At 45.1% G+C, this 22,696-nt stretch overlaps 2 protein-coding genes across 6 annotated transcripts in view; one reads left to right on the plus strand and one right to left on the minus strand.

The window, feature by feature from the left end:
• LOC123996577 (ceruloplasmin) overlaps positions 1–17,028 on the plus strand; it is a 36,045-nt gene extending 19,017 nt beyond the window's left edge. The window contains exons 10-20 of one of the 2 annotated variants that reach the window (XM_046300029.1): positions 3,913–4,127; positions 4,281–4,431; positions 4,824–5,036; positions 5,838–6,045; positions 7,226–7,365; positions 7,975–8,103; positions 9,135–9,241; positions 15,161–15,380; positions 15,715–15,854; positions 16,411–16,573; positions 16,764–17,028. In XM_046300029.1, the coding sequence (XP_046155985.1) occupies positions 3,913–4,127; positions 4,281–4,431; positions 4,824–5,036; positions 5,838–6,045; positions 7,226–7,365; positions 7,975–8,103; positions 9,135–9,241; positions 15,161–15,380; positions 15,715–15,854; positions 16,411–16,573; positions 16,764–16,786 (1,709 nt within the window). In that variant the 3' untranslated portion in view covers positions 16,787–17,028. Of the gene's footprint in view, positions 1–3,912; positions 4,128–4,280; positions 4,432–4,823; positions 5,037–5,837; positions 6,046–7,225; positions 7,366–7,974; positions 8,104–9,134; positions 9,242–15,160; positions 15,381–15,714; positions 15,855–16,410; positions 16,622–16,763 lie in introns of those variants that run through there. The other variant, XM_046300028.1, reaches the window with a different exon arrangement.
• A 1,057-nt stretch (positions 17,029–18,085) lies between these two features.
• hps3 (HPS3 biogenesis of lysosomal organelles complex 2 subunit 1) overlaps positions 18,086–22,696 on the minus strand; it is a 30,835-nt gene continuing 26,224 nt past the window's right edge. For all 4 annotated transcript variants that reach the window (XM_046300031.1, XM_046300033.1, XM_046300032.1 and 1 more), the window contains 5 exons: positions 22,463–22,657; positions 22,132–22,230; positions 21,543–21,749; positions 21,137–21,227; positions 18,086–19,009 (listed from right to left, as the gene is read on the minus strand). In XM_046300031.1, the coding sequence (XP_046155987.1) occupies positions 18,882–19,009; positions 21,137–21,227; positions 21,543–21,749; positions 22,132–22,230; positions 22,463–22,657 (720 nt within the window). In that variant the 3' untranslated portion in view covers positions 18,086–18,881. The remainder of the gene's footprint in view (positions 19,010–21,136; positions 21,228–21,542; positions 21,750–22,131; positions 22,231–22,462; positions 22,658–22,696) is intronic.

Genomic DNA, 22,696 nt, shown 5'->3' on the forward strand with positions numbered 1-22,696 from the left:
CTGCAGGTGTTCAGCCACACTGAGGAAGAGGTGGGGACCCGGCCAGCTGGCCAGGCATGTTTTATGTTTGGTCACCAGGATCTTTCTCTCACCAAACTGGGTCCAAATAAAACTAAACAATGTCACTTCATTTGCTCTTGCTAGGTAGTGATGCTAGACATCCACAGTGTAAAGTCTAAGACAGTGGAACCTAGGACATTAGCTACAGTAGTGGCTGGTTAGTTACTGAGCCCTGCTGGCAGTGTACACACATTTACACCTGCCCAGAATAAGCACAGAACATATTATGACCGTAGGCCCAATTTTACATTTACATGTTAGTCATTTAGCAGACACACTTATCCAGAGTGACTTACAGTAAGTGAAGTTAAGACACTGTAGCTGGGTTGGACAACCACATATCACAGTCATAGTAAGGACATTTCTCCTCAAAAAAGTAGATATCAGAAAAGAGCTAGTAAGACGAAAAACTAAAAAAGTAAAGCGTTAGTTCACGAAAGGTATTCCTCACCATGTGAAGATATGATAGGGCCCAGTTACTTGATGTATAGAGGCAATAGGAGAGGGCCTAGAACCCGAGCCTTGGGAAACGTGAGAGTACGTGGTGCAGACACAGATCCTCTCCACGTCATCTGCTAGGAGAGGTCTGCCAAGTAGGGTGCAATCCAGGAGTGTGCAGAGCCTGAGACGTCCAGCCCTGAGAGGGTGGAGAGGAGGATCTGATAGAGCCTGAGACGCCCAGCCCTGAGAGGGTGGAGAGGAGGATCTGATAGAGCCTGAGACTCCCAGCCCTGAGAGGGTGGGGAGGAGGATCTGATAGAGCCTGAGACGTCCAGCCCTGAGAGGGTGGGGAGGAGGATCTGATAGAGCCTGAGACGTCCAGCCCTGAGAGGGTGGGGAGGAGGATCTGATAGAGCCTGAGACGCCCAGCCCTGAGAGGGTGGAGAGGAGGATCTGATAGAGCCTGAGACGTCCAGCCCTGAGAGGGTGGAGAGGAGGATCTGATAGAGCCTGAGACGCCCAGCCCTGAGAGGGTGGAGAGGAGGATCTGATAGAGCCTGAGACGTCCAGCCCTGAGAGGGTGGAGAGGAGGATCTGATAGAGCCTGAGATGCCCAGCCCTGAGAGGGTGGAGAGGAGGATCTGATAGAGCCTGAGAGCCTCAGCTCTCAGCTTTGGCAGAGAGTCTCCCTGACACAGAGAAGGGCAGTCTTGACACAGAGAAGGGCAGTCTTGACACAGAGAAGGGCAGTCTTGACACAGAGAAGGGCAGTCTTGACACAGAGAAGGGCAGTCTTGACACAGAGAAGGGCAGTCTTGACACAGAGAAGGGCAGTCTTGACACACAGAAGGGCAGTCTTGACACAGATAAGGGCAGTCTTGACACAGATAAGGGCAGTCTTGACACAGAGAAGGGCAGTCTTGACACAGAGAAGGGCAGTCTTGACACAGAGAAGGGCAGTCTTGACACAGAGAAGGGCAGTCTTGACACACAGAAGGGCAGTCTTGACACACAGAAGGGCAGTCTTGCCCACACCAAGCCCAGCCCAGGCTAGCCCACACCAAGCCCAGCCCAGGCTAGCCCACACCAAGCCCAGCCCAGACTAGCCCACACCAAGCCCAGCACAGGCTAGCCCACACCAACCCAATAGGGGCTAGCCCACACCAACCCAATAGGGGCTGTCACACCAACCCAATAGGGGCTAGCCCACACCAGCCCAATAGGGGATAGCCCACACCAGCCCTAGGAGCTAGCCCACACCAACCCAATAGGGGCTAGCCCACACCAGCCCAATAGGGGCTAGCCCACACCAACCCAATAGGGGCTAGCCCACACCAACCCAATAAGGGCTAGCCCACACCAACCCAATAGGGGCTAGCCCACACCAACTCAATAGGGGCTAGCCCACACCAACCCAATAGGGGCTAGCCCACACCAACCCAATAAGGGCTAGCCCACACCAACCCAATAGGGGCTAGCCCACACCAGCCCAATAGGAGCTAGCCCACACCAACCCAATAGGGGCTAGCCCACATCAGCCCAATAGGAGCTAGCCCACACCAAGTCCAGCTAAAGGTGGGGGCTCATTTTAATATTTTGGGGTGTGGTTTGCACACAGTTCTCACACTCTCTTTATTTTACTGAGTGTCTGTGTTCTGTTGTGTGATGGCCAATGTTTTTTGATCTTGTACACTGTCAATGATGCAGTCTTTAAAAAGTTCCTAAAGGGGCAATCTGTAGTTACTACCTCAATGTTTGGACTTATAAATGAACGCTACTGTAGGTTCTCATTGATTCTTCAAGAACATAACTTATAAATGCCTCATGAGCTTAGTTCAACTTTCGTACCCCATCAGAACACCTTTGTTTGTAAACAAAGTAAATATAAACAAACACTATATAGCCTCAAAACATGGTTAAAACTAGAATGTTGATGTCATGGATGCTCAGTCCTTCCATCCATAGCTCTGTCCATGAATTTGAGAATGTTTACATTTCTCCAGCCCCACCCCTTGGATTTACTATTGTTTCACTTTGTTATTGTTTCTACTGTTGATTGGCCGTTCAAATAAGTGCATGTCACATCTTGTTAAAAAAAAATTTTTAAAGTGTACAAAACATTAGGAACACCTGCTCTTTCCATGACAGACTGACCAGGTGAATCCAGGTGAAAGCCATGATCCCTTAATGATGTCACTTGTTTAATCCACTTCAATCAGTGTATCTGAAGGGGAGGAGACAGGTTAAATAAATATTTTTAAGCCTTGAGACAATTGAGGCATGGGATTGTGTATGTGTGCCATTCATAGGGTGAATGGGAGAGACAAAATATTGAAGTGCCTTTGAACGGGTTATGGTAGTACAGTAGGAGCCAGGCGCACACGGTTTGAGTCTGTCAAGAACTGCAACGCTGTGGGGTTTCAAAAGCTCAACAGATTCCCATGTGTATCAAGAATGGTCCGCCACTCACAGTACATCCAGCCAACATGGGCCAGCGTCCCTGTGGAACGCTTTCAACACCTTGTAGAGTCCATGATCTGACGAATTGAGGGTGTTCTGATGGCAAAAGGGGGTGCAACTAAATATTAGGAATGTATGTGTATATGCAGTGTATATGTGTATATGCATGATAGATTTGGTTGTCTTTCTGATACAATATAACACGGTCCCTAAACACCTTGAAGGCTTGTAAAATTATTAAATTTATGCATCGAGTTAAATTGTAATAAATATATTAGAAATAAATTCCTATTAAAATAGCAAAGGCGCATCGGCCCAATGTAGACAGCCTAGATGGGGCCAATATTTTAGCCCGCATTGGGCCCACGTGGTGCCAATATTTTAGCCCGCATTGGGCCCACGTGGTGCCAATAGTTTAGCCCACATTGGGCCCACGTGGTGCCAATGTTTTAGCCCGCATTGGGCCCACGTGGTGCCAATAGTTTAGCCCGAATTGGGCCCACGTGGTGCCAATGTTTTAGCCCGCATTGGGCCCACGTGGTGCCAATAGTTTAGCCCGAATTGGGCCCACGTGGTGCCAATGTTTTAGCCCGCATTGGGCCCACGTGGTGCCAATGTTTTAGCCCACATTGGGCCCACGTGGTGCCAATGTTTTAGCCCGCATTGGGTCCACGTGGTGCCAATGTTTTAGCCCGCATTGGGCCCACGTGGTGCCAATGTTTTAGCCCGCATTGGGCCCACGTGGTGCTAATGTTTTAGCCCGCATTGGGCCCACGTGGTGCCAATGTTTTAGCCCGCATTGGGCCCATGTGGTGCCAATGTTTTGGGCATATTTTCTGGGACAGCTCTAATCCTGGTCCTTCTGTTTTTGCCGTAACACAAACCGTTTATTCAACTAATCACCAAGCCATGGAATCTTTATCTTATTAACCTCTAACCCCTACCCTCCAGGAACTGTAACCCCTCCCCCGGCAGCGCTGGTCAAACCAGGCACCACCCACACCTATGAGTGGGTGGTCCCTAAGGGTGGCGGGCCGGTGGCGGACGATGCAGACTGCATTACATACTTCTACTACTCAGCCGTGGACGCTGTGAAAGACACCAGCTCCGGCCTTGTTGGACCCCTCCTGGTCTGCAAAAAAAAGACCCTCAAAAAAGGGAAACAGGTAAAGAAATGGAATTGGATTGAATACCTTTATTGTCAGAGTGTTGAAATATTGAATTTGTAATGTGTTCATCAGCTGACTTGGCATTAGAAAAAGGTCAAATACAGACAGAGCACTCATATCAAATATTTTCACGTTTATTTCCCATTTCAGAAAAACGTCAACAAGGAGTTCCACATGCTGGCTACAGTGTTTGATGAGAACCTGAGCTGGTTCCTGGATGACAACATTAACCAGTTTACCAAGGCTCCCAAAACTGTCAACAAGGAGGACGAGGACTTCCAGGAATCTAACAAAATGCACTGTGAGTCTTTTAGGTTTTGTTTACACATGCAGCCCAGTTCTGGTCTTTTATGCAACTATTTGTTAAATCTGATTGGTCAAAAGACCAAATTAGTGGAAATAGATCAGAATTGGGCTGCTTGTGTAAACACAGCCTTAGAACACTGATCTATCATGGAAACGTGTTAAACTGTGATGCTAATTCAGCTACAAAACATATAAATCTTTGGCAAAGTTGTAATTAAACTCATTCCTTCTCAGTTACTTTCAAAAAGCCTATATTGTAATGGGATTTCCCTATGCATTAAAAAAAAAGTAAACACCAAAACAGAGCAGTTACCAACAACCTAACACGTTTCAACCTCTCACTGGTCTTCTGTAGGGCACTAACTTTTCCATTTCCTGTTCCCACAGCGATCAATGGCTACATGTATGGGAACCTTCCAGGGCTGACCATGTGTAAGGGGGACAAGGTGTCTTGGCACCTGTCTGGCCTGGGCTCGGAGGCTGACATCCACGGCCTATACTTTGAAGGGAACAGGTTCATCTACAGAGAGACACGCAGAGACGTCATGAACGTGTTCCCTCACATCTCCCACACTGTCATGATGGAGCCAGACAGCATGGGTAAGACACATTATGGATGGAGGGATGGATGAGTGGATGGATGAATAGAGGGATGGATGGATGCATGGATGGATGAGTGGGTGAGTGAGTGGATGGATGAATAGATGGAGGGTCAGATGGACTAATGGAGAGATGGATGGATGGAGGGGCAGATGGACTAATGGAGAGATGGATGGATGGAGGGGCAGATGGACTAATGGAGAGCTGGATGGATGGATGGAGGGGCAGATGGACTAATGGAGAGATGGATGGATGGATGGATGGATGGATGGATGGATGTGGATGGAGGGGCAGATGGACTAATGGAGAGCTGGATGGATGGAGGGGCAGATGGACTAATGGAGAGCTGGATGGATGGATGTATGGAGGGGCAGATGGACTAATGGAGAGATGGATGGATGGAGGGGCAGATGGACTAATTGAGAGATGGATGGAAGGAGGGGCAGATGGACTAATGGAGAGATGGATGGAAGGAGGGGCAGATGGACTAATGGAGAGATGGATGGATGGAGGGGCAGATGGACTAATGGAGAGATGGATGGATGGAAGGAGGGGCAGATGGACTAATGGAGAGATGGATGGATGGAGGGGCAGATGGACTAATGGAGAGATGGATGGATGGAGGGGCAGATGGACTAATGGAGAGATGGATGGATGGAGGGGCAGATGGACTAATGGAGAGATGGATGGAAGGAGGGGCAGACAGAAAGACAGAATCGTAAATGTTTACTTATGTTCTAATTGCAAATCAATTAAAACAAATTATAATGACAGACAATGCATTTGATTCCCCCCCTCCAGGTCAGTTTGAGGTGGTGTGCAAGACGACGGACCATTACCAGGGAGGTATGAGGGCCAACTACACTGTGCAGAAGTGTAGTATGTTCAACAGGCAGTCAGAGATCATGCTCCACTCGAAGACCTACTACATTGCTGCCATGGAGATAGACTGGGACTACTCCCCCAACCGGACCTGGGAACAGGAGATGTACCATGGCCTCAAACAGAGGTAATCTAACCGTAGCTTCATGTCCACAACCCCGGCTCAACCCTAACCCCGGCTCAACCCTAACCCCAGTCATAACCCTAACCCCAGCCCAACCCTAACCCCGGCTCAACCCTAACCCCGGCCCAACCCTAACCTCAGCCATAACCCTAACCTCAGCCATAACCCTAACCCCAGCTCAACCCTGACCACAGCTCAACCCTAACCCCAGCCCAACCCTAACCCCAGCCCAACCCTAACCCCGGCTCAACCCTAACCCCGGCTCAACCCTAACCCCGGCCCAACCCTAACCCCGGCTCAACCCTAACCCCGGCCCAACCCTAACCCCGGCCCAAACCTAACCCCGGCCCAACCCTAACCCCGGCTCAACCCTAACCCCGGCTCAACCCTAACTCCAGCCATAACACTAACCCCAGCTCAACCCTGACCACAGCTCAACCCTGACCACAGCTCAACCCTGACCCCAGCTCAACCCTGACCCCGGCCATAACCCTGACCCCGGCTCAACCCTAACCCCAGCCATAACCCTAACCCCAGCCATAACCCTAACCCAACCCTAGCCCCGGCCCAACCCTAACTAGGGTTACAAAATTCCTGGAACTTTCAATAAATTCCCTAGTTTTCCAGAAATCATGGTTGGAGGATTACGGATTTTCTGTTTATTCTCTCTTGATTCTAGAAACCTCCAACCGGGATTTCGGGAAAACTAGGGAATTTATTGAAAGTTCCCGAATTTTTTCAACACTAACCCTAACTATATCTTCATGTCCACAGCCCTAGCTCAACCCTAACCCCAGCTCAACCCCAGCTCAACCCTAACCCCAGCTCAACCCTAACCCCAGCTCAACCCTAACCCCAGCCATAACCCTAGCCCTGGCCATAACCCTAACCCTGGCCATAACCCTAACCCTGGCCATAACCCTAACCCCAGCTCAACCCTAACCCCAGCTCAACCCTAACCCCAGCTCAACCCTAACCCCAGCTCAACCCTAACCCCAGCTCAACCCTAACCCCCATAACCCTAACCCCAGCTCAACCCTAACCCCAGCTCAACCCTAACCCCAGCTCAACCCTAACCCCAGCTCAACCCTAACCCCAGCCATAACCCTAGAAACATTTGTGTTCCATGTTTGAGACATGGATCTACAATACAGCAGTATCAGTATGTTTTCTTTGTCTCCAGTCCAGGAAATGCTTTCATTGATAAACAGGGTAAGTTCATCGGCTCCATGTACAAGAAGGTTGTGTACAGGGAGTTCACCAACAATAAATTCACCAAACAGAAGGAGAGATCAGCAGACATGCAACACCTGGGGATCCTGGGTAAGTTGTAGTATAAAGGGTTTGGTTCTGGGTAAGTTGTAGAATAAAGGGATTGGTTCTGGATAAGTTGTAGAATAAAGGGTTTGGTTCTGGGTACGTTGTAGAATAAAGGGTTTGGTTCTGGGTAAGTTGTAGAATAAAGGGATTGGTTCTGGGCAAGTTGTAGAATAAAGGGTTTGGTTCTGGGTACGTTGTAGAATAAAGGGTTTGGTTCTGGGTAAGTTGCAGAATAAAGGGTTTGGTTCTGGGTAAGTTGTAGAATAAAGGGTTTGGTTCTGGGTACGTTGTAGAATAAAGGGTTTGGTTATGGGTAAGTTGTAGAATAAAGGGTTTGGTTCTGGGTAAGTTGTAGAATAAAGGGTTTGGTTCTGGGTAAGTTGTAGTATAAAGGGTTTGGTTCTGGGTAAGTTGTAGTATAAAGGGTTTGGTTCTGGGTAAGTTGTAGTATAAAGGGTTTGGCGGTACAGTAGGCTTATATGTACATAACATATGGAATTTAATTGCCATACTTTACTTTCCAGGGACCAAACGATGACTTGACATTATTTGCATTATTAAACTGACCTGTTATGAATCCTGATTGATGACGCCTCTCGTTTTGTTCCCCAGGCCCTATGATCCACGCAGACATTGGTGACAAAGTCAATATAGTCTTCAAGAACATGGCCACAAGAAGTTACTCTATTCACGCACACGGGGTGAAGACAGACGTTCCACAAGTCAAAGAAACTAAGCCAGGTAAAATAAACAGCACCCATAATCCATTGCATTTGACCAGCTAGTGATGTAGACATTGGATTTGACCAGCTAGTGATGTAGACATTGGATTTGACCAGCTAGTGATGTAGACATTGGATTTGACCAGCTAGTTTTTGTAGACATTGGATTTGACCAGCTAGTTTTTATAGACATTGGATTTGACCAGCTAGTGATATAGACATTGGATTTGACCAGCTAGTGATATAGACATTGGATTTGACCAGCTAGTGATATAGCCATTGGATTTGACCAGCTAGTGATATAGACATTGGATTTGACCAGCTAGTGATATAGACATTGGATTTGACCAGCTAGTGATATAGACATTGGATTTGACCAGCTAGTGATATAGACATTGGATTTGACCAGCTAGTGATATAGACATTGGATTTCACCAGCTAGTGATATAGACATTGGATTTGACCAGCTAGTGATATAGACATTGGATTTGACCAGCTAGTGATATAGACATTGGATTTGACCAGCTAGTGATATAGACATTGGATTTGACCAGCTAGTTTTTATAGACATTGGATTTGACCAGCTAGTTTTTATAGACATTGGATTTGACCAGCTAGTTTTTATAGACATTGGATTTGACCAGCTAGTGATATAAACATTGGATTTGACCAGCTAGTGATATAAACATTGGATTTGACCAGCTAGTGATATAAACATTGGATTTGACCAGCTAGTGATATAAACATTGGATTTGACCAGCTAGTGATATAGACATTGGATTTGACCAGCTAGTGATATAGCCATTGGATTTGACCAGCTAGTGTTTTAGACATTGGATTTGACCAGCTAGTTTTATTGAGATTGGATTTGTGATAGTGATATGTAGTAGTTTCAATAGCAGAAAGTACTTTTGATCACAACAGAAACATATGTGTCATTGATGTTTTATTACTATGGTTACTCATATATATTTCATGACCCTGTTCTACATAATAACAACTTTGTAGTGAGTGAGAGTTCGTTTCCTAAAGAAGAGTTGTCCCATACAGGTGAGACCCAGACATACACATGGTATGTCCCCAAGACAGCTGGGCCTACAGACAAACAGGAGACATGCAGTGTGGGAGCTTATTACTCCACAGTCGACGTCAACAAGGTAAATGAGAGAACACAAACTGAGCCACAAACTCAATCTCTAGATCAGGGTCTTGTTTCCCAAAGCCTTTAGTAGCGTTGAGATCATTGTTAGATCGTAAGAAAGTTCTGTCTTTAGTAACCAAGGTGTTTCTCAGACTTACACACATAAAAACATCTACGAAGTGACCCAGACCACACGTACAGCAGCCAACGTTTTTTTTTTACCCATTCCGAGTCACTTAAGTCACAGAAGATCTCCGCTAAACATAGAATCAAGATGTCTGACTCGGCCCCCAGTGTCCGGTCTGGAGCGTGAAGTCACGAGCTCCGATGGTCGGCTACGGCAGAGCAACATAGGCTATTCAGGGCAGACCAACGCTATGTAAATTACGATTAGCAGAACTGTCAAACAAAAAAAACTTTCTAGTCACGGTCACTATGATATTTAACTATTTATTGGTGCCATTAAGCCCAAGGGGCCAGGGTTCCAGTCGAAAAACACAGTTTTGACCTGGTATTGCAGTTTCACTGATGCCCAGTTTCACTGATGCCCAGAAAGACAATTTCAATAATTCCTAATAAGACAATTTAAGACTTGACATCTTAAGACAATTTAGTCATCACCTTTATGCACAAAACATCCTAATTATTGTCGCTGGGCCGATATTTTTTCAAATCACTTACAGCGGAAGATATTAACATTTTGTATTCTTCAAATGTCATGTGTTTGGATGACATGACGACGTTGTCGCTGCTCGCGCTGCACATACTGCTAGCGCGCATGTGATGTTGGTCGCATAAATCGCATACAACCTGGATAGAGAATCGTGTATGTGAAAGTGAATAGATTACTTTGAAAACAACGGTCGTACATCTTGGATCCAGTTATTATCATCAGTAATGGTTCATGGGTAAAAGTCACTGGAGAAGCCAAAACATGTCAAAACAAAAAGCCATATTACAACATACGGTGCCTTTGGAGAATATTCAGACCCCTTCCCTTTTTCCACATTTCATTACAGCCGTATTTTTATTTATTTAACCTTAATTTAACTAGGCAAGTCAGTTAAGAACAAATTCTTATTTACAATGACGGCCTACACCGGCCAAACCCGGACGACGCTGGGCCAATTGTACGCTGCCCTATGGGACTCCCAATCCTGGCCAGAGGTGATACAGCCTGGATTTGAACCAGGGACTGTAGTAAACCCTCTTGCACTGAGATGAAGTGCCTTACACTGCTGTGCTACTCAGGAGCCTTATTATAAAATTGATTAAATTAATGTTTATCCTCATCAATCTACATACAATACCCCATAATGACAAAGCGAAAACAGGTTTTTAGATATGTTTGTAAATGTATTAAAAATAAAAGCAAAAAAACCCTACATATTTAAATAAGTATTCAGCCCCTTTTCTATGAGACTCGAAATTGAGCTCCGGTGCATCCTGTTTCCATTGATCATCCTTGAGATGTTTCTACAAGTTGATTGGAGTCCACCTGTGGTAAATTCAATTGATTGGACATGATTTGGAAAGGCACACCTGTCTATATAACACACCTGTCTATATAACACACCTGTCTATATAACACACCTGTCTATATAACACACCTGTCTATATAACACACCTGTCTATATAACACACCTGTCTATATAAGGTCCCACAGTAAGACAGTGAATGTCAAAAACTAAGCCATGAGGTCGAAGGAATTGTCCGTAGAGCTCCGAGACAGGTTTGTGTCAAGGCATAGATCTGGGGAAGGGTACCATTGAAGGTCCCCAGGAACACAGTGGCCTCCATCATTCTTAAATGGAAGGAGCCACTCCTCAGTAAAAGGCACATGACAGCCTGCTTGGCGTTTGCCAAAAGGCAACTAAAGACCATGAGAAACAAGATTCTCTGTTCTGATGAAACCAAGATTGAACTCTTTGGCTTGAATACCAAGCGTCACATCTGGAGGAAACCTGGCACCATCCCTACAGTGAAGCATGGTGGTGGCAGCATCATGCTGTTGGGATGTTTTTCAGCGGCAGGAACTGGGAGACTAGACACGATCGAGGGAAAGATTAACAGAGCAAAGTACAGAGAGATCCTTGATGAAAACCTGCTCCAGATTATTCATGACCTCAGACTGGGGTGAAGGTTCATCTTCCAACAGGACAACGACCCTTAGCACACAGCCCAGAGAATGCAGGAGTGGCTTTGGGACATGTCTCCGAATGCCCTTGAAAAGCCCAGCCAGAGCCCGGACACCGATCAAACATCTCTGGAGAGACCTGAAAATAGTTGTGCAGCGATGCTCCCCATCCAACCTGACAGAGCTTGATGGGATCTGCAGAGAAGACTGGGAGAAACTCCCCAAATACAGATTTGCCAAGCTTGTAGCATCATACCCAAGAAGACTTGAGTCTGTAATCGCTGCTAAAGGATCTTCAACAAAGTACTGAGTAAAGGGTCTGAATACTTATGTAAATGTTACATTTCAGATTTTTTAATTTAATACATTTGTAAAAGTGCAGTAAAAACAGTTTTTGCTTTGTAATTAATGGTTATTGTTATGTCATCATGGGGTATTGTGATGTCATCATGGGGTATTGTGATGTCATTATGGGGTATTGTGATGTCATCATGGGGTATTGTGATGTCATCATGGGGTATTGTGATGTCATCATGGGGTATTGTGATGTCATTATGGGGTATTGTGATGTCATTATGGGGTATTGTGATGTCATTATGGGGTATTGTGATGTCATTGTGGGGTATTGTGTGTAGATTAATTAAGGGAAAAAATAATCAATCCATTTCAGAATAAGGCTGTAACGTAACAAAATGTGGAAAAATGCAAGGGGTCTGAATATTTTCCCAATGCACTGTATGTGTTGTGATAAATTGCGTTTTTCAACCACTCCACAAATTTCTTGTTAACAAACTATAGTTTTGGCAAGTGGGTTAGGACATCTACTTTATGCATGACAAAAGTCATTTTTCCAACAATTGTTTACAGACAGATTATTTCACTTATAATTCACTGTATCACAATTCCAGTGGGTCAGAAGTTTACATACACTAAGTTGACTGTGCCTTTAAACAGCTTGGACTATTCCATAAAATTATGTCATGGCTTTAGAAGCTTCTGATAGGCTAATTGACATAATTTGAGTCAATTGAAGGTGTACCTGTGGATGTATTTCAAGGCCTACCTTCAAACTCAGTGCCTCTTTGCTTGACATCATGGGAAAATCAAAAGAAATCAGCCAAAACCCCAGAAAAGAAATTGTAGACCTCCACAAGTCTGGTTCATCCTTGGGAGAAATTTCCAAACGCCTGAAGGTACCACGTTCATCTGTACAAACAATAGTACGCAAGTATAAACACCATGGGACCACACAGCCGTCACACTGCTCAGGAAGGAGATGTGTTCTGTCTCCTAGAGATTAACGTAATTTGGTGCAAAAAGTGCAAATCAATCGCAGATCAACAGCAAAGGACCTTGTGAAGATGCTGGAGTAAACAGGTACAAAAGTATCTATATCCACAGTAAAACGAGTCCGAAATCGACATTACCTGAAAGGCCGCTCAGCAAGGAAGAAGCCACTGCTCCAAAAGTGCCATAAAAAAAGCCAGACTACAGTTTGCAACTGCATCTGGGGACAAAGTACGTACTTTTTGGAGAAATGTCCTCTGGTCTGATGAAACAAAAATAGAACTGTTTGGCCATAATGACCATCGTTATGTTTGGAGGAAAAAGAGGCTTGGACGCCAAAGAACACCATCCCAACCGTGAAGCACGGGGGTGGCAGCATCATGTTGTGGGGGTGGCAGCATCATGTTGTGGGGGTGCTTTGCTGCAGGAGGGACTGGTGCACTTCACAAAATAGATGGCATCATGAGGCTGGAAAATTACGTGGATATAGCAAAGCAACGTCTCAAGACATCAGTCAGGAAGTTAAAGCTTGGTCGCAAATGGGTCTTCCAAATGGACAATGACCCCAAGCATACTTCCAAAGTTGTGGAAAAATGGCTTACGGACAACAAAGTCAAGATATTGGAGTGGCCATCACCAAGCCCTGACCTCAATCCTATAGAAAATGTGTGGGCAGAACTGAAAAAGCGTGTGCGAGCAAGGAGGCCTACAAACCTGACTCAGTTACACCTGCTCTGTCAGGAGGAATGGGCCACAATTCACCCAACTTATTGTGGGAAGCTTGTGGAAGGCTACCCGAAAAGTTTGACCCAAGTTAAACGATTTAAAGGCAATTCTACCAAATACTAATTGAGTCTGTGAACTTCTGACCCACTGGGAATGCGATGAAAGGAATAAAAGCTGAAATAAACCATTTTCTCAACTATTATTCTGACATTTCACATTCTTAAAATAAAGTGGTGATCCTAACTGACTTAATACAGCAAATTTTTACTAGGATGAAATGTCAGGAGTTGTGAAAAACTGAGTTTAAATGTATTTGACTAAGGTTTATGTAAACTTCCGACTTCACCTGTACACTACATGACCAGAAGTATGTGGACACCTGCTCGTCTAACATCTCATTCCAAAATCATGGGCATTAATATAGAGTTGTTCCCCCCTTTGCTGCAATAACAGCCTCCACTATTCTGGGAAGGCTTTCCACTAGATGTTGGAACACTGCTGTGGGGACTTGATCCATTCAGCCACAAGAGCATTATTGAGGTTGGGTATTGATGTTGGGCGATTAGGCCTGGCTCACTGTCGACGTTCCAATTCATCCAAAAGGTGTTTCATGGGGTTGAGGTCAGCGCTTTCTGCAGGCCAGTCAAGTTCTTCCACACCGATCTCAACAAACCATTTCAGTATGGACTTCGATTTGTGCACAGGGGCATTGTTACACTGAACTAGAAAAGCACAGAATAGTCAAGAATGACATTGTATGGTGCAGCATTAAGATTTCCCATCACTGGAACTAAGGGGCCTAGCCCAAACCATGATAAACAGCCCCAGACCACTATTCCTCCTCCACCAAACTTTACAGTTGACACTATGCATTGGGGCAGGTAGCGTTCTCCTGGCATCCGCCAAACTCAGATTCGTCCCTTGTACGGCGAGATGGTGAAACGTGATTCATCAACACGTTTCCACCACTCCAGAGACGGCAATATTTACACCACTCCCTCCAATGCTTGGCGTTGCATATGCTGATTTTAGGCTTGTGTGCAGCTGCTCAGCCATAGAAATTTCATGAAGCTCCCGACGAACACTTCTTGTGCTGATGTTGCTTCCAAAGGCTGTTTGAAACTTGGTAATAAGTGTTGCAACCGAGAACAGAATATTTTTACGTGCAATGCGCATCAGCACTCGGCAGTCCCGTTCGGTGAGCTTGTGTGGCCTACCACGTCGCGGCTGAGCCGTTGTTGCTACTAGACCAGGGCCAACCCTCTTCCTGGAGATCTACCGTCCTGTGGGTTCAGTCCAACCCTAAATTAACACACTTGGTTCTACTTATTAGCTGCTCAACAAGACCTTAACTAGCTGAATCAGATATGCTAAATTAGGGTAGGACTGAAAACCTACAGGACAGTAGATCTCCAGGAAGAGGGTTGGGCAGCTCTGTTCTAGATGTTTCCACTTCACAATAACAACATTTACAGTTGGCCAGGGCAGCTTTACCAGTGCAGAAATTTGACAAACTGACTTGTTGGAAAGGTGGCATCCTATGACGGTGCCACGTTGAAAGTCACTGAGCTCTTCAGTAAGGCCATTCTACTGCCAATGTTTGTCTATGGAGATTGCATAGCTGTATGCTCGATTTTATACACCTGTCAGCAACGGGTGTGGCCGAAATAGCCGAATCCACTAATTTGAAGGGGTGTCCACATACTTTTGTATATATAGTGTACATATAAATACCTACACATTAAAACACATATTTACATACATCATTGGTCTCTACCCCCCCAGGACCTGTACAGCGGTCTAATTGGTCCCTTAGTGATATGTAGGCGGAGCTATGCAAGATCATTTGGACTGAAGAAGGAAGTGGAAGAGTTTGCTCTCCTTTTCATGGTGTTTGATGAGAACGAGTCCTGGTACCTGGATGACAACATCAAAACAAACATCAAGACCCCCACCAGGAACATCAAAGAGGACGAGGACTTCATCGAGAGCAATAAAATGCATGGTGAGGCTGGGGAAAGAAAGGGTGTGTGTTCTTTATCCAGCGTTAATAGGAAAGCATTTGCTTAATGATTTCTCTGAAAGCATTTATTAAAGAAAGGCCTTATAAAAAGGGGATTTAGTAAGACTTCATTACTAGGCCTTATTAAAAAGCTATTGTTTGTTTAAAGTGGGACCAGGGCCTATTCACAAAGCATGAAAAAAAATAGAAAAAAATAGGAGTGATCTAGGATCAGTTTTTGCCTTTTATAGATCAGATCCTAGATCAGTACTCCTACTCTGAGACTCGTTGCCCCAGGTAAATTGATGTTTTTGTCACTGACATGTCTCTGCTGTAGGCATCAACGGGCAGCTGTATGGAAACCTGCTGGGACTGAACATGGAAGTGGGGGACAAGGTGTACTGGTACCTGATGGGGATGGGCAACGAGATAGACATCCACACTGCCCACTTCCACGGGCACAGCTTTGACTATAAGGTAAGATCCCATTTGACCATGTTAAAAAAAAAGTTTAAAAAAAAACATTAGGTGTACATTTCCTCAAAACCTTTCCTGGAAACTTTCAAAGCAGCATAACTTTCCTCCAATTTAAGTGTATGAAGCTCTAAATCATTAGAACTTTTATTAAAAAACAAAAACAGAACAGAGAGGTCACATTGAAGACCACATTGAATTTTGGACCATAAGCCCAGATGTAGGCGGTCAGTCAAGTATGCATACACTATCTAAAATATTCTTCAAGGTCGTCTTGGGAACACAGGATGTGGCTGCATTCAATCTGCGCTGCAGCCTTAAAGAAATTTAAAGGCAAATGTTCTCGCATTAGCCGGAGACTGAATTCACAGTAAATGCTGCATAGGATGGCTCAAATCAGAAATTACCTTTAAATTCAAAATCACACTATTACATTATTTTTTTTATAATAAAAAAAATATATAATTTTTTTTTAAAAACTCTTGAATCGAGCCCTTGATCTTCTAGCCTAGAACTAATACATCTGAATCACCACATTCTCTGGTCCTGTGTTTCCCAGCTGAGTGGAGGGTCCCACCGTGCAGATGTGTTTGGCCTGTTCCCAGGCACCTTCCAGACGGTGAAGATGAAACCGAAGTACCCTGGCTCCTGGCTGCTGCACTGCCACGTCGCAGACCACATCAAGGCCGGCATGGTAACAGTCTACAAAGTCACTGAGAAGGGTAAGGAGTGTGTAGGTTTGGTTCACTGTGTGTGAAGTGTGGGTTACCGTGTGTGTGTGTGTGTGTGTGTGTGTGTGTGTGTGTGTGTGTGTGTGTGTGTGTGTGTGTGTGTTTACACTCTATAATTTAGCTGTTACTCCCCACTTGTGAATGTTTATACAACTAACCTCTCTTGTGTTTGTGTCTTCAGAAAAGAAGGGCTTTTTTGGATGAACGCGGAGCATTAACACAAACAGCGAATAAAAGCTACGTACATCTCTTCAGTAATTACACATTGACCTCGTATTCCACATAAGGAGCACAGTGACCACTGACAATGCATGAGCTAACTAAACGGCTTTAATACAGGGTTTAAGTCTACCTGGTTAAAAAAAAGGTGAAATAAAAAAGCAATGAACAATGTCTAATGTCAATGCTCTAAAATACATTTTGAATAAAGAAAATATAAAATCCTTCCTGATGTTGTTTCTGATGTCGTCCACCATTGGCATGAACGACAGTGTGTTTAAAAGGTTTACAGAGAACGGCGCGACAAACTAAAAAAGCATCCCGTCAGCGGCAGTCCCGTGGACGAGAGGTCGAAGGAGAATGGAAAGAATCGCGAAGGCGAACTGGCGGGCCAAACAGACAAAATAACGGCGCAGTACGACAGTAGTATGGAGAGCAGCATCTCGGTCCTTCTCACGGATGGGCTATTGCAGCAGAAGGCGAACTGGCGGGCCAGACAGCATCTCGGATCCTTCTCACGGATGGGCTATTGCAGCAGAAGGCGAACTGGCGGGCCAAACAGACAAAATAACGGCGCAGTACGACAGTAGTATGGAGAGTAGCATCTCGGTCCTTCTCACGGATGGGCTATTGCAGCAGAAGGCGAACTGGCGGGCCAAACAGACAAAATAACGGCGCAGTACGACAGTAGTATGGAGAGCAGCATCTCGGTCCTTCTCACGGATGGGCTATTGCAGCAGAAGGCGAACTGGCGGGCCAAACAGACAAAATAACGGCGCAGTACGACAGTAGTATGGAGAGCAGCATCTCGGTCCTTCTCACGGATGGGCTATTGCAGCAGACGACCACACTGGGTTCCATTCCTATCAGCTAAGAACAAGAGGAAGCGGCTCCAGTGAGCAACGCCATCAGCAACACTGGACAATAGACGAGTGGAAAAACATTGCCTTGTCCGACAAATCTCTGATGGCAGAGTCAGGATTTAACATAAGCAGCATGAGTCCATGGACCCGTCCTGCCTGGTGTCAACGGTACAGGCTGGAGGCGGTGGTGTACCTCCGTCCAAACTGCAGCAACTGCGTGATTCCATGGTGTCAGCATGGACCAACATCACAGTGGAACATTTCCGACTTGTAGAATCAATTCCACAAATAATTCAGGCTGTTCTGGAAGCAAAGGGGAATCCGACCCGGTACTAGATGGGTTTAAATAAAAAACTGGCCCGGTGGGTGTACACTTCAATATATTACTAATGTGTTTGAAAGGAGCAGAACCAACATAAAATGTTTTTAGAGAGCGTTTATTAAACACAGCGAACCAAAAAAACAGATAAAAGCAAACACTGGGAATAGATTATATACGGGGTTTCATAGTGAGCTTATACCTCTCAGAGAAGCTTCCTTCCACGTTATTTAACCACCTTTTCTTATCTCTTCTTCCAATGACCACCAGAAAGACTAGTCCAGTGTATAACTCAACATCCAGTTCCTAATACTCAGTAATAAAAGGTCTCAGGGGTATCCACAAGTCCACACAGAAGAGGTACTGTACCACTGCAGGGTATGACTAGCGACGTGACAATACTAAACAGTCATAGAAAAATTGAGGTCAGAAAAATACATTTAAAATAATTCAGGATTTCCTTATTAAAAATCAGAAAATAGTCATATCTCTGCACAGCAAAATTCTCTGTTCATATTAATTTGACTAATAGGACTACAAACGGTGGTTTTGTATGGGTACCATTTCCATATGGCTCTACAGTAGTAGTGTTTTGAGAGGCTCACTCCACACTAAGTGGTTGATTGTCCAGTGCCTTCCAGGTATAGGATCCTCCATAGAAATAGAATCAGTAGAAGGGACATTTCCATTCAAACCAGCAGTCCGTTGCATCAGTTGCTGTACTGGGCGTACCACTTGGAATGTATGCTTAAAATGGACACTAACTAACCTGTTCTACTTAGGCAGAAATGTCAAATTCAACTAATCTGCCATATTGGATGGACCATGAAATAAAACAATGGCTTTCAGAGCTACTGTATGTCTGTTCTACTAGTTGTAATTCTACGGCTCCTCCTCCTCACATCATGAGGTTTCTCTGGCTGCACTCCAGCAGGTGAGGCAGGAAGAAGTGGACCGTCCCGTCGTCAGGCAACAGGTCCAGGAACTCCAGGGGGTTCAGCTCCAAGGCAACCACCACCAGTGTTTCTGTTGTCAGGGAAAATGCAGATGTTATGGCCCAACTCTGAATATGAAAAGGGGCAATCTGCAATTCATACATTTTTTAAAAACTTTAAAATGAATTATATTCATCCAATGATTCTTGAAGAATCTGCACTGAACAAAAAACACAACATGTAACAATTTCAACGATTTTAGTGAGTTACAGTTTATATAAAGAAATCACTCAATTGAAATAAATTCATTAGGACCTAATATATGGGTTTCACATGACTGGGCAGGGACACAGCTCTGGGTGGGTATATGCCCACCCACCGGGAAGTCAGGCACAGCCAATCAGAATGAGTTTCTCCCCACAAAAGGACAGAAATAGTCCTCAGTTTCATCAGCTGTCCGGTGTGACTGGTCTCAAATGATCCTACCGGTGAAGAAGCTAGATGTGAAGGTCCTGAGCTGGCGTGGTTACATGTGGTCTGCGGATGTTAGGCCAGTTGGACATACTGACAAATGAACATTAAATTATCTGGCAACAGCTCTGGTGGACATTCCTGCAGTCAGCATGCCAATTGCACTCTCCATCAAAACTTGAGACATCTGTGGCATTGTGTTGTGTGACAAAACTTCACATTTTAGAGTGGCCTTTTATTGTCCCCAGCAGAAGGTGCACCTGTGTAACGCTCATGCTGTTTAATCAGCTTCTTGATATGCCACACCTGTCAGGTAGGTGGATTATCTTGAGAAATGCTCACTAACAGGGATGTAAACAAATTTGTGTACAACATTTTAGAGAAATAAGATTTTGTGTGTATGTCACATTTCTGGGATCTTTCATTTCAGCTCATAAATATAAATGCAACATGTATTTCTTTGTTTGGTGTAAAACATCTATACGCCACATGATCTTAGGTCAACTGTCGTAACCCATCAGAAACCAAAATAGAAGCACTCCACTGTTTGTAAACAATGTAATTGTTAACACACACACACACACACCCCCTCAAAACATGTTTAAAACTATACATTTTGATAGCATGGGTGGTCAGTCCTTGCACCCATAACTCTATAATCATTTGAGACTGGTTATACTTATCCAGCCCCATCTCTAAGCTGTTACCCAAAACAGTGGTGGGGTGCCCTTTGTTATTGTTTAAACTGCAAATTGCCCCTTTAACCACAGAAAAGGTGGTTGAAAACACAGGCTAGAGTCTAAATGGTGAAACTATACTGACACCGTGACGAGAGTGCACCGTCATATCTCCCTCAACAGGGTTTTCATGGTGCTGCTCTGGGAGCGTGACGAGATGCGTGGCTACAAAATTAAACTTCTTGTGATATGCAGATAGAATGGAAGCGCACCGCCTGCACGTCGACCACGCTTCACAACGAGAGGATATTAGAGCACCGCCTGCACAACGGGAGGATATTAGAGCACCGCCCGCACAACGGGAGGATATTAGAGCACCGCCCGCACAACGGGAGGATATTAGAGCAACGCCCGCACAACTGGAGGATATTAGAGCACCGCCCGCACAACGAGAGGATATTAGAGCACCGCCCGCACAACGGGAGGATATTAGAGCACCGCCCGCACAACGGGAGGATATTAGAGCACCGCCCGCACAACGGGAGGATATTAGAGCACCGCCCGCACAACGGGAGGATATTAGAGCACCGCCTGCACAACGGGAGGATATTAGAGCACTGCCTGCACAACGGGAGGATATTAGAGCACCGCCCGCACAACGGGAGGATATTAGAGCACCGCCTGCACAACGGGAGGATATTCTTGCTACTTCAGCAACAAATGTGCATGTTTGTTGTAATTTAAATGATTTGAAGTAGTTATATATAAACATTTACATTTTTCAACATTTAACCTAAAATGCAATACCAAACCTTTCAATGTATGCAGGGTGATTTTTGTTATTTTCCTACTTAGTTTTAGGATTATTGCGATTATTTGTGAATTTATATATCTATAATTTATATATCTGATATTATGTGTTTATTTCTGTGCAGCTGCATCTTTGCAACTGGAAGCGTAAACACTACACTGCTTCAAGAGAGACTCTCGTCGCAGACGACGTACTGCTTTCCCCCCGATACAGCACGTTTTACAGAGATGTGACGGTGGAGTTAAGGCTGTGAGTGGACCTTTGAGTGCAGCCAGCAGAATGGTGTTCTCTCCCTGTGTTGCTCTGGTTCTCTCACACAGCTCAGGGAACAGCTTCTGCCACCACAGAGCCTGAACAAAAAAACACACGAATCCATTAGGAAGATATGCACTATAGAACCATTGAAATATATATTTTTAAAAAGTCAATGTTCCCGTGTTCACAGAGACCGAATTCACTATAAAAAGCAGAAATGACCTTAATTTGCGCTATTACGTGGGCCTTCTGCGCTACTGATTGAATCTAGCCCTCTCAGACCATAGGACTGAGGTTCTGAGGATTTAAGGTTGTGCAAGTACGCATAGGGTAAGATCCACAGTAGGGTCAAAGGAGTTGGGGCAATGCATATATGTTTCACAGAAGGATGACAGTTCCACAGTACCCACCATGCTGTTGTTCTGCAGCTCATGATTAGCATAAGGGATGATGGCCTGAGGACAGCGGTCTAGCAACCTCTCGATGGAGCTCTCGTAGTGACCCAGCTTGGTGGCACAGAGCACGTGCACACTGAGCCCGGCGTTGTCCTCGTCAGGCAGCTGCTCCAACAGGGGCAGGATGGATGACACGTCCAGGGTGGGACCGCACAGCAGGGACTGGATGATTCATTGTTTGTACACCATAGTGGTACATTTACAGTGGGGCAAAAAAAGTATTTAGTCAGCCACCAATTGTGCAAGTGCAAATACTTATTTTCCACCATAATTTTCAAATAAATTCATTCAAAATCCTACAATGTGATTTTCTGGATTTTTTCTCTCTCATTTTGTCTGTCATAGGTGAAGTGTACCTATGATGAAAATTACAGGCCTCTCATCTTTTTAAATGGGAGAACTTGCACAATTGGTGGCTGACTAAATACTTTTTTGCCCCACTGTACATGTAAGGGTTAAAAAACAACAACTTCATTTTACAGGTTGATTCCATGTCTGACTGATAAATTGATAAATAGCACAGACATGATGCAGAGAGACTGACCTGTAGTTTGTGGAGGTCCTCTGGAATGATGTTGACGTGAGCTGGAGTCAGGATGCTGACCCAGGGGTACAACACGCCATAGTGAGAACACCAGTTAATCTGTAACACAGAAACAGTCACCCAGGGTTACAACACGCCATAGTGAGAACACCAGTTAATCTGTAATACAGAAACAGTCACCCAGGGTTACAACACGCTGTAGCGGGAACACCGGTTAATCTGTAACACAGAAACAGTCACCCAGGGATCTCCACTACCTCCTAGACTCCAGCCTTGGGGGACATCACACCTTAGTGCGAAGAACACGCTACAGACACACAGAAAAACACACCAGGTCGTCTGCGCTCTTGAGCGGTTTGAATCCGCGGCCGTCTCGGCGTGTGACGCGATCGATGTAGACAGTGGTGAGGCGGAACAGCAGCTCCTGGATGACGGCTTCCTGTGACGAGGCCATCAGCAAGGCTTCCCAGAAGTCAACCAGCAGCTGAGGGCCTCCCTGGGGCCCTGACACATCCCCACACAGCTCCTACAGGAAACACACACAATGAAACGCATTACATATGGT

The sequence above is a fragment of the Oncorhynchus gorbuscha genome, linkage group LG15, assembly GCF_021184085.1.
Source record: "Oncorhynchus gorbuscha isolate QuinsamMale2020 ecotype Even-year linkage group LG15, OgorEven_v1.0, whole genome shotgun sequence".
In the NCBI taxonomy this organism is placed as follows: Eukaryota; Metazoa; Chordata; class Actinopteri; order Salmoniformes; family Salmonidae; genus Oncorhynchus; species Oncorhynchus gorbuscha.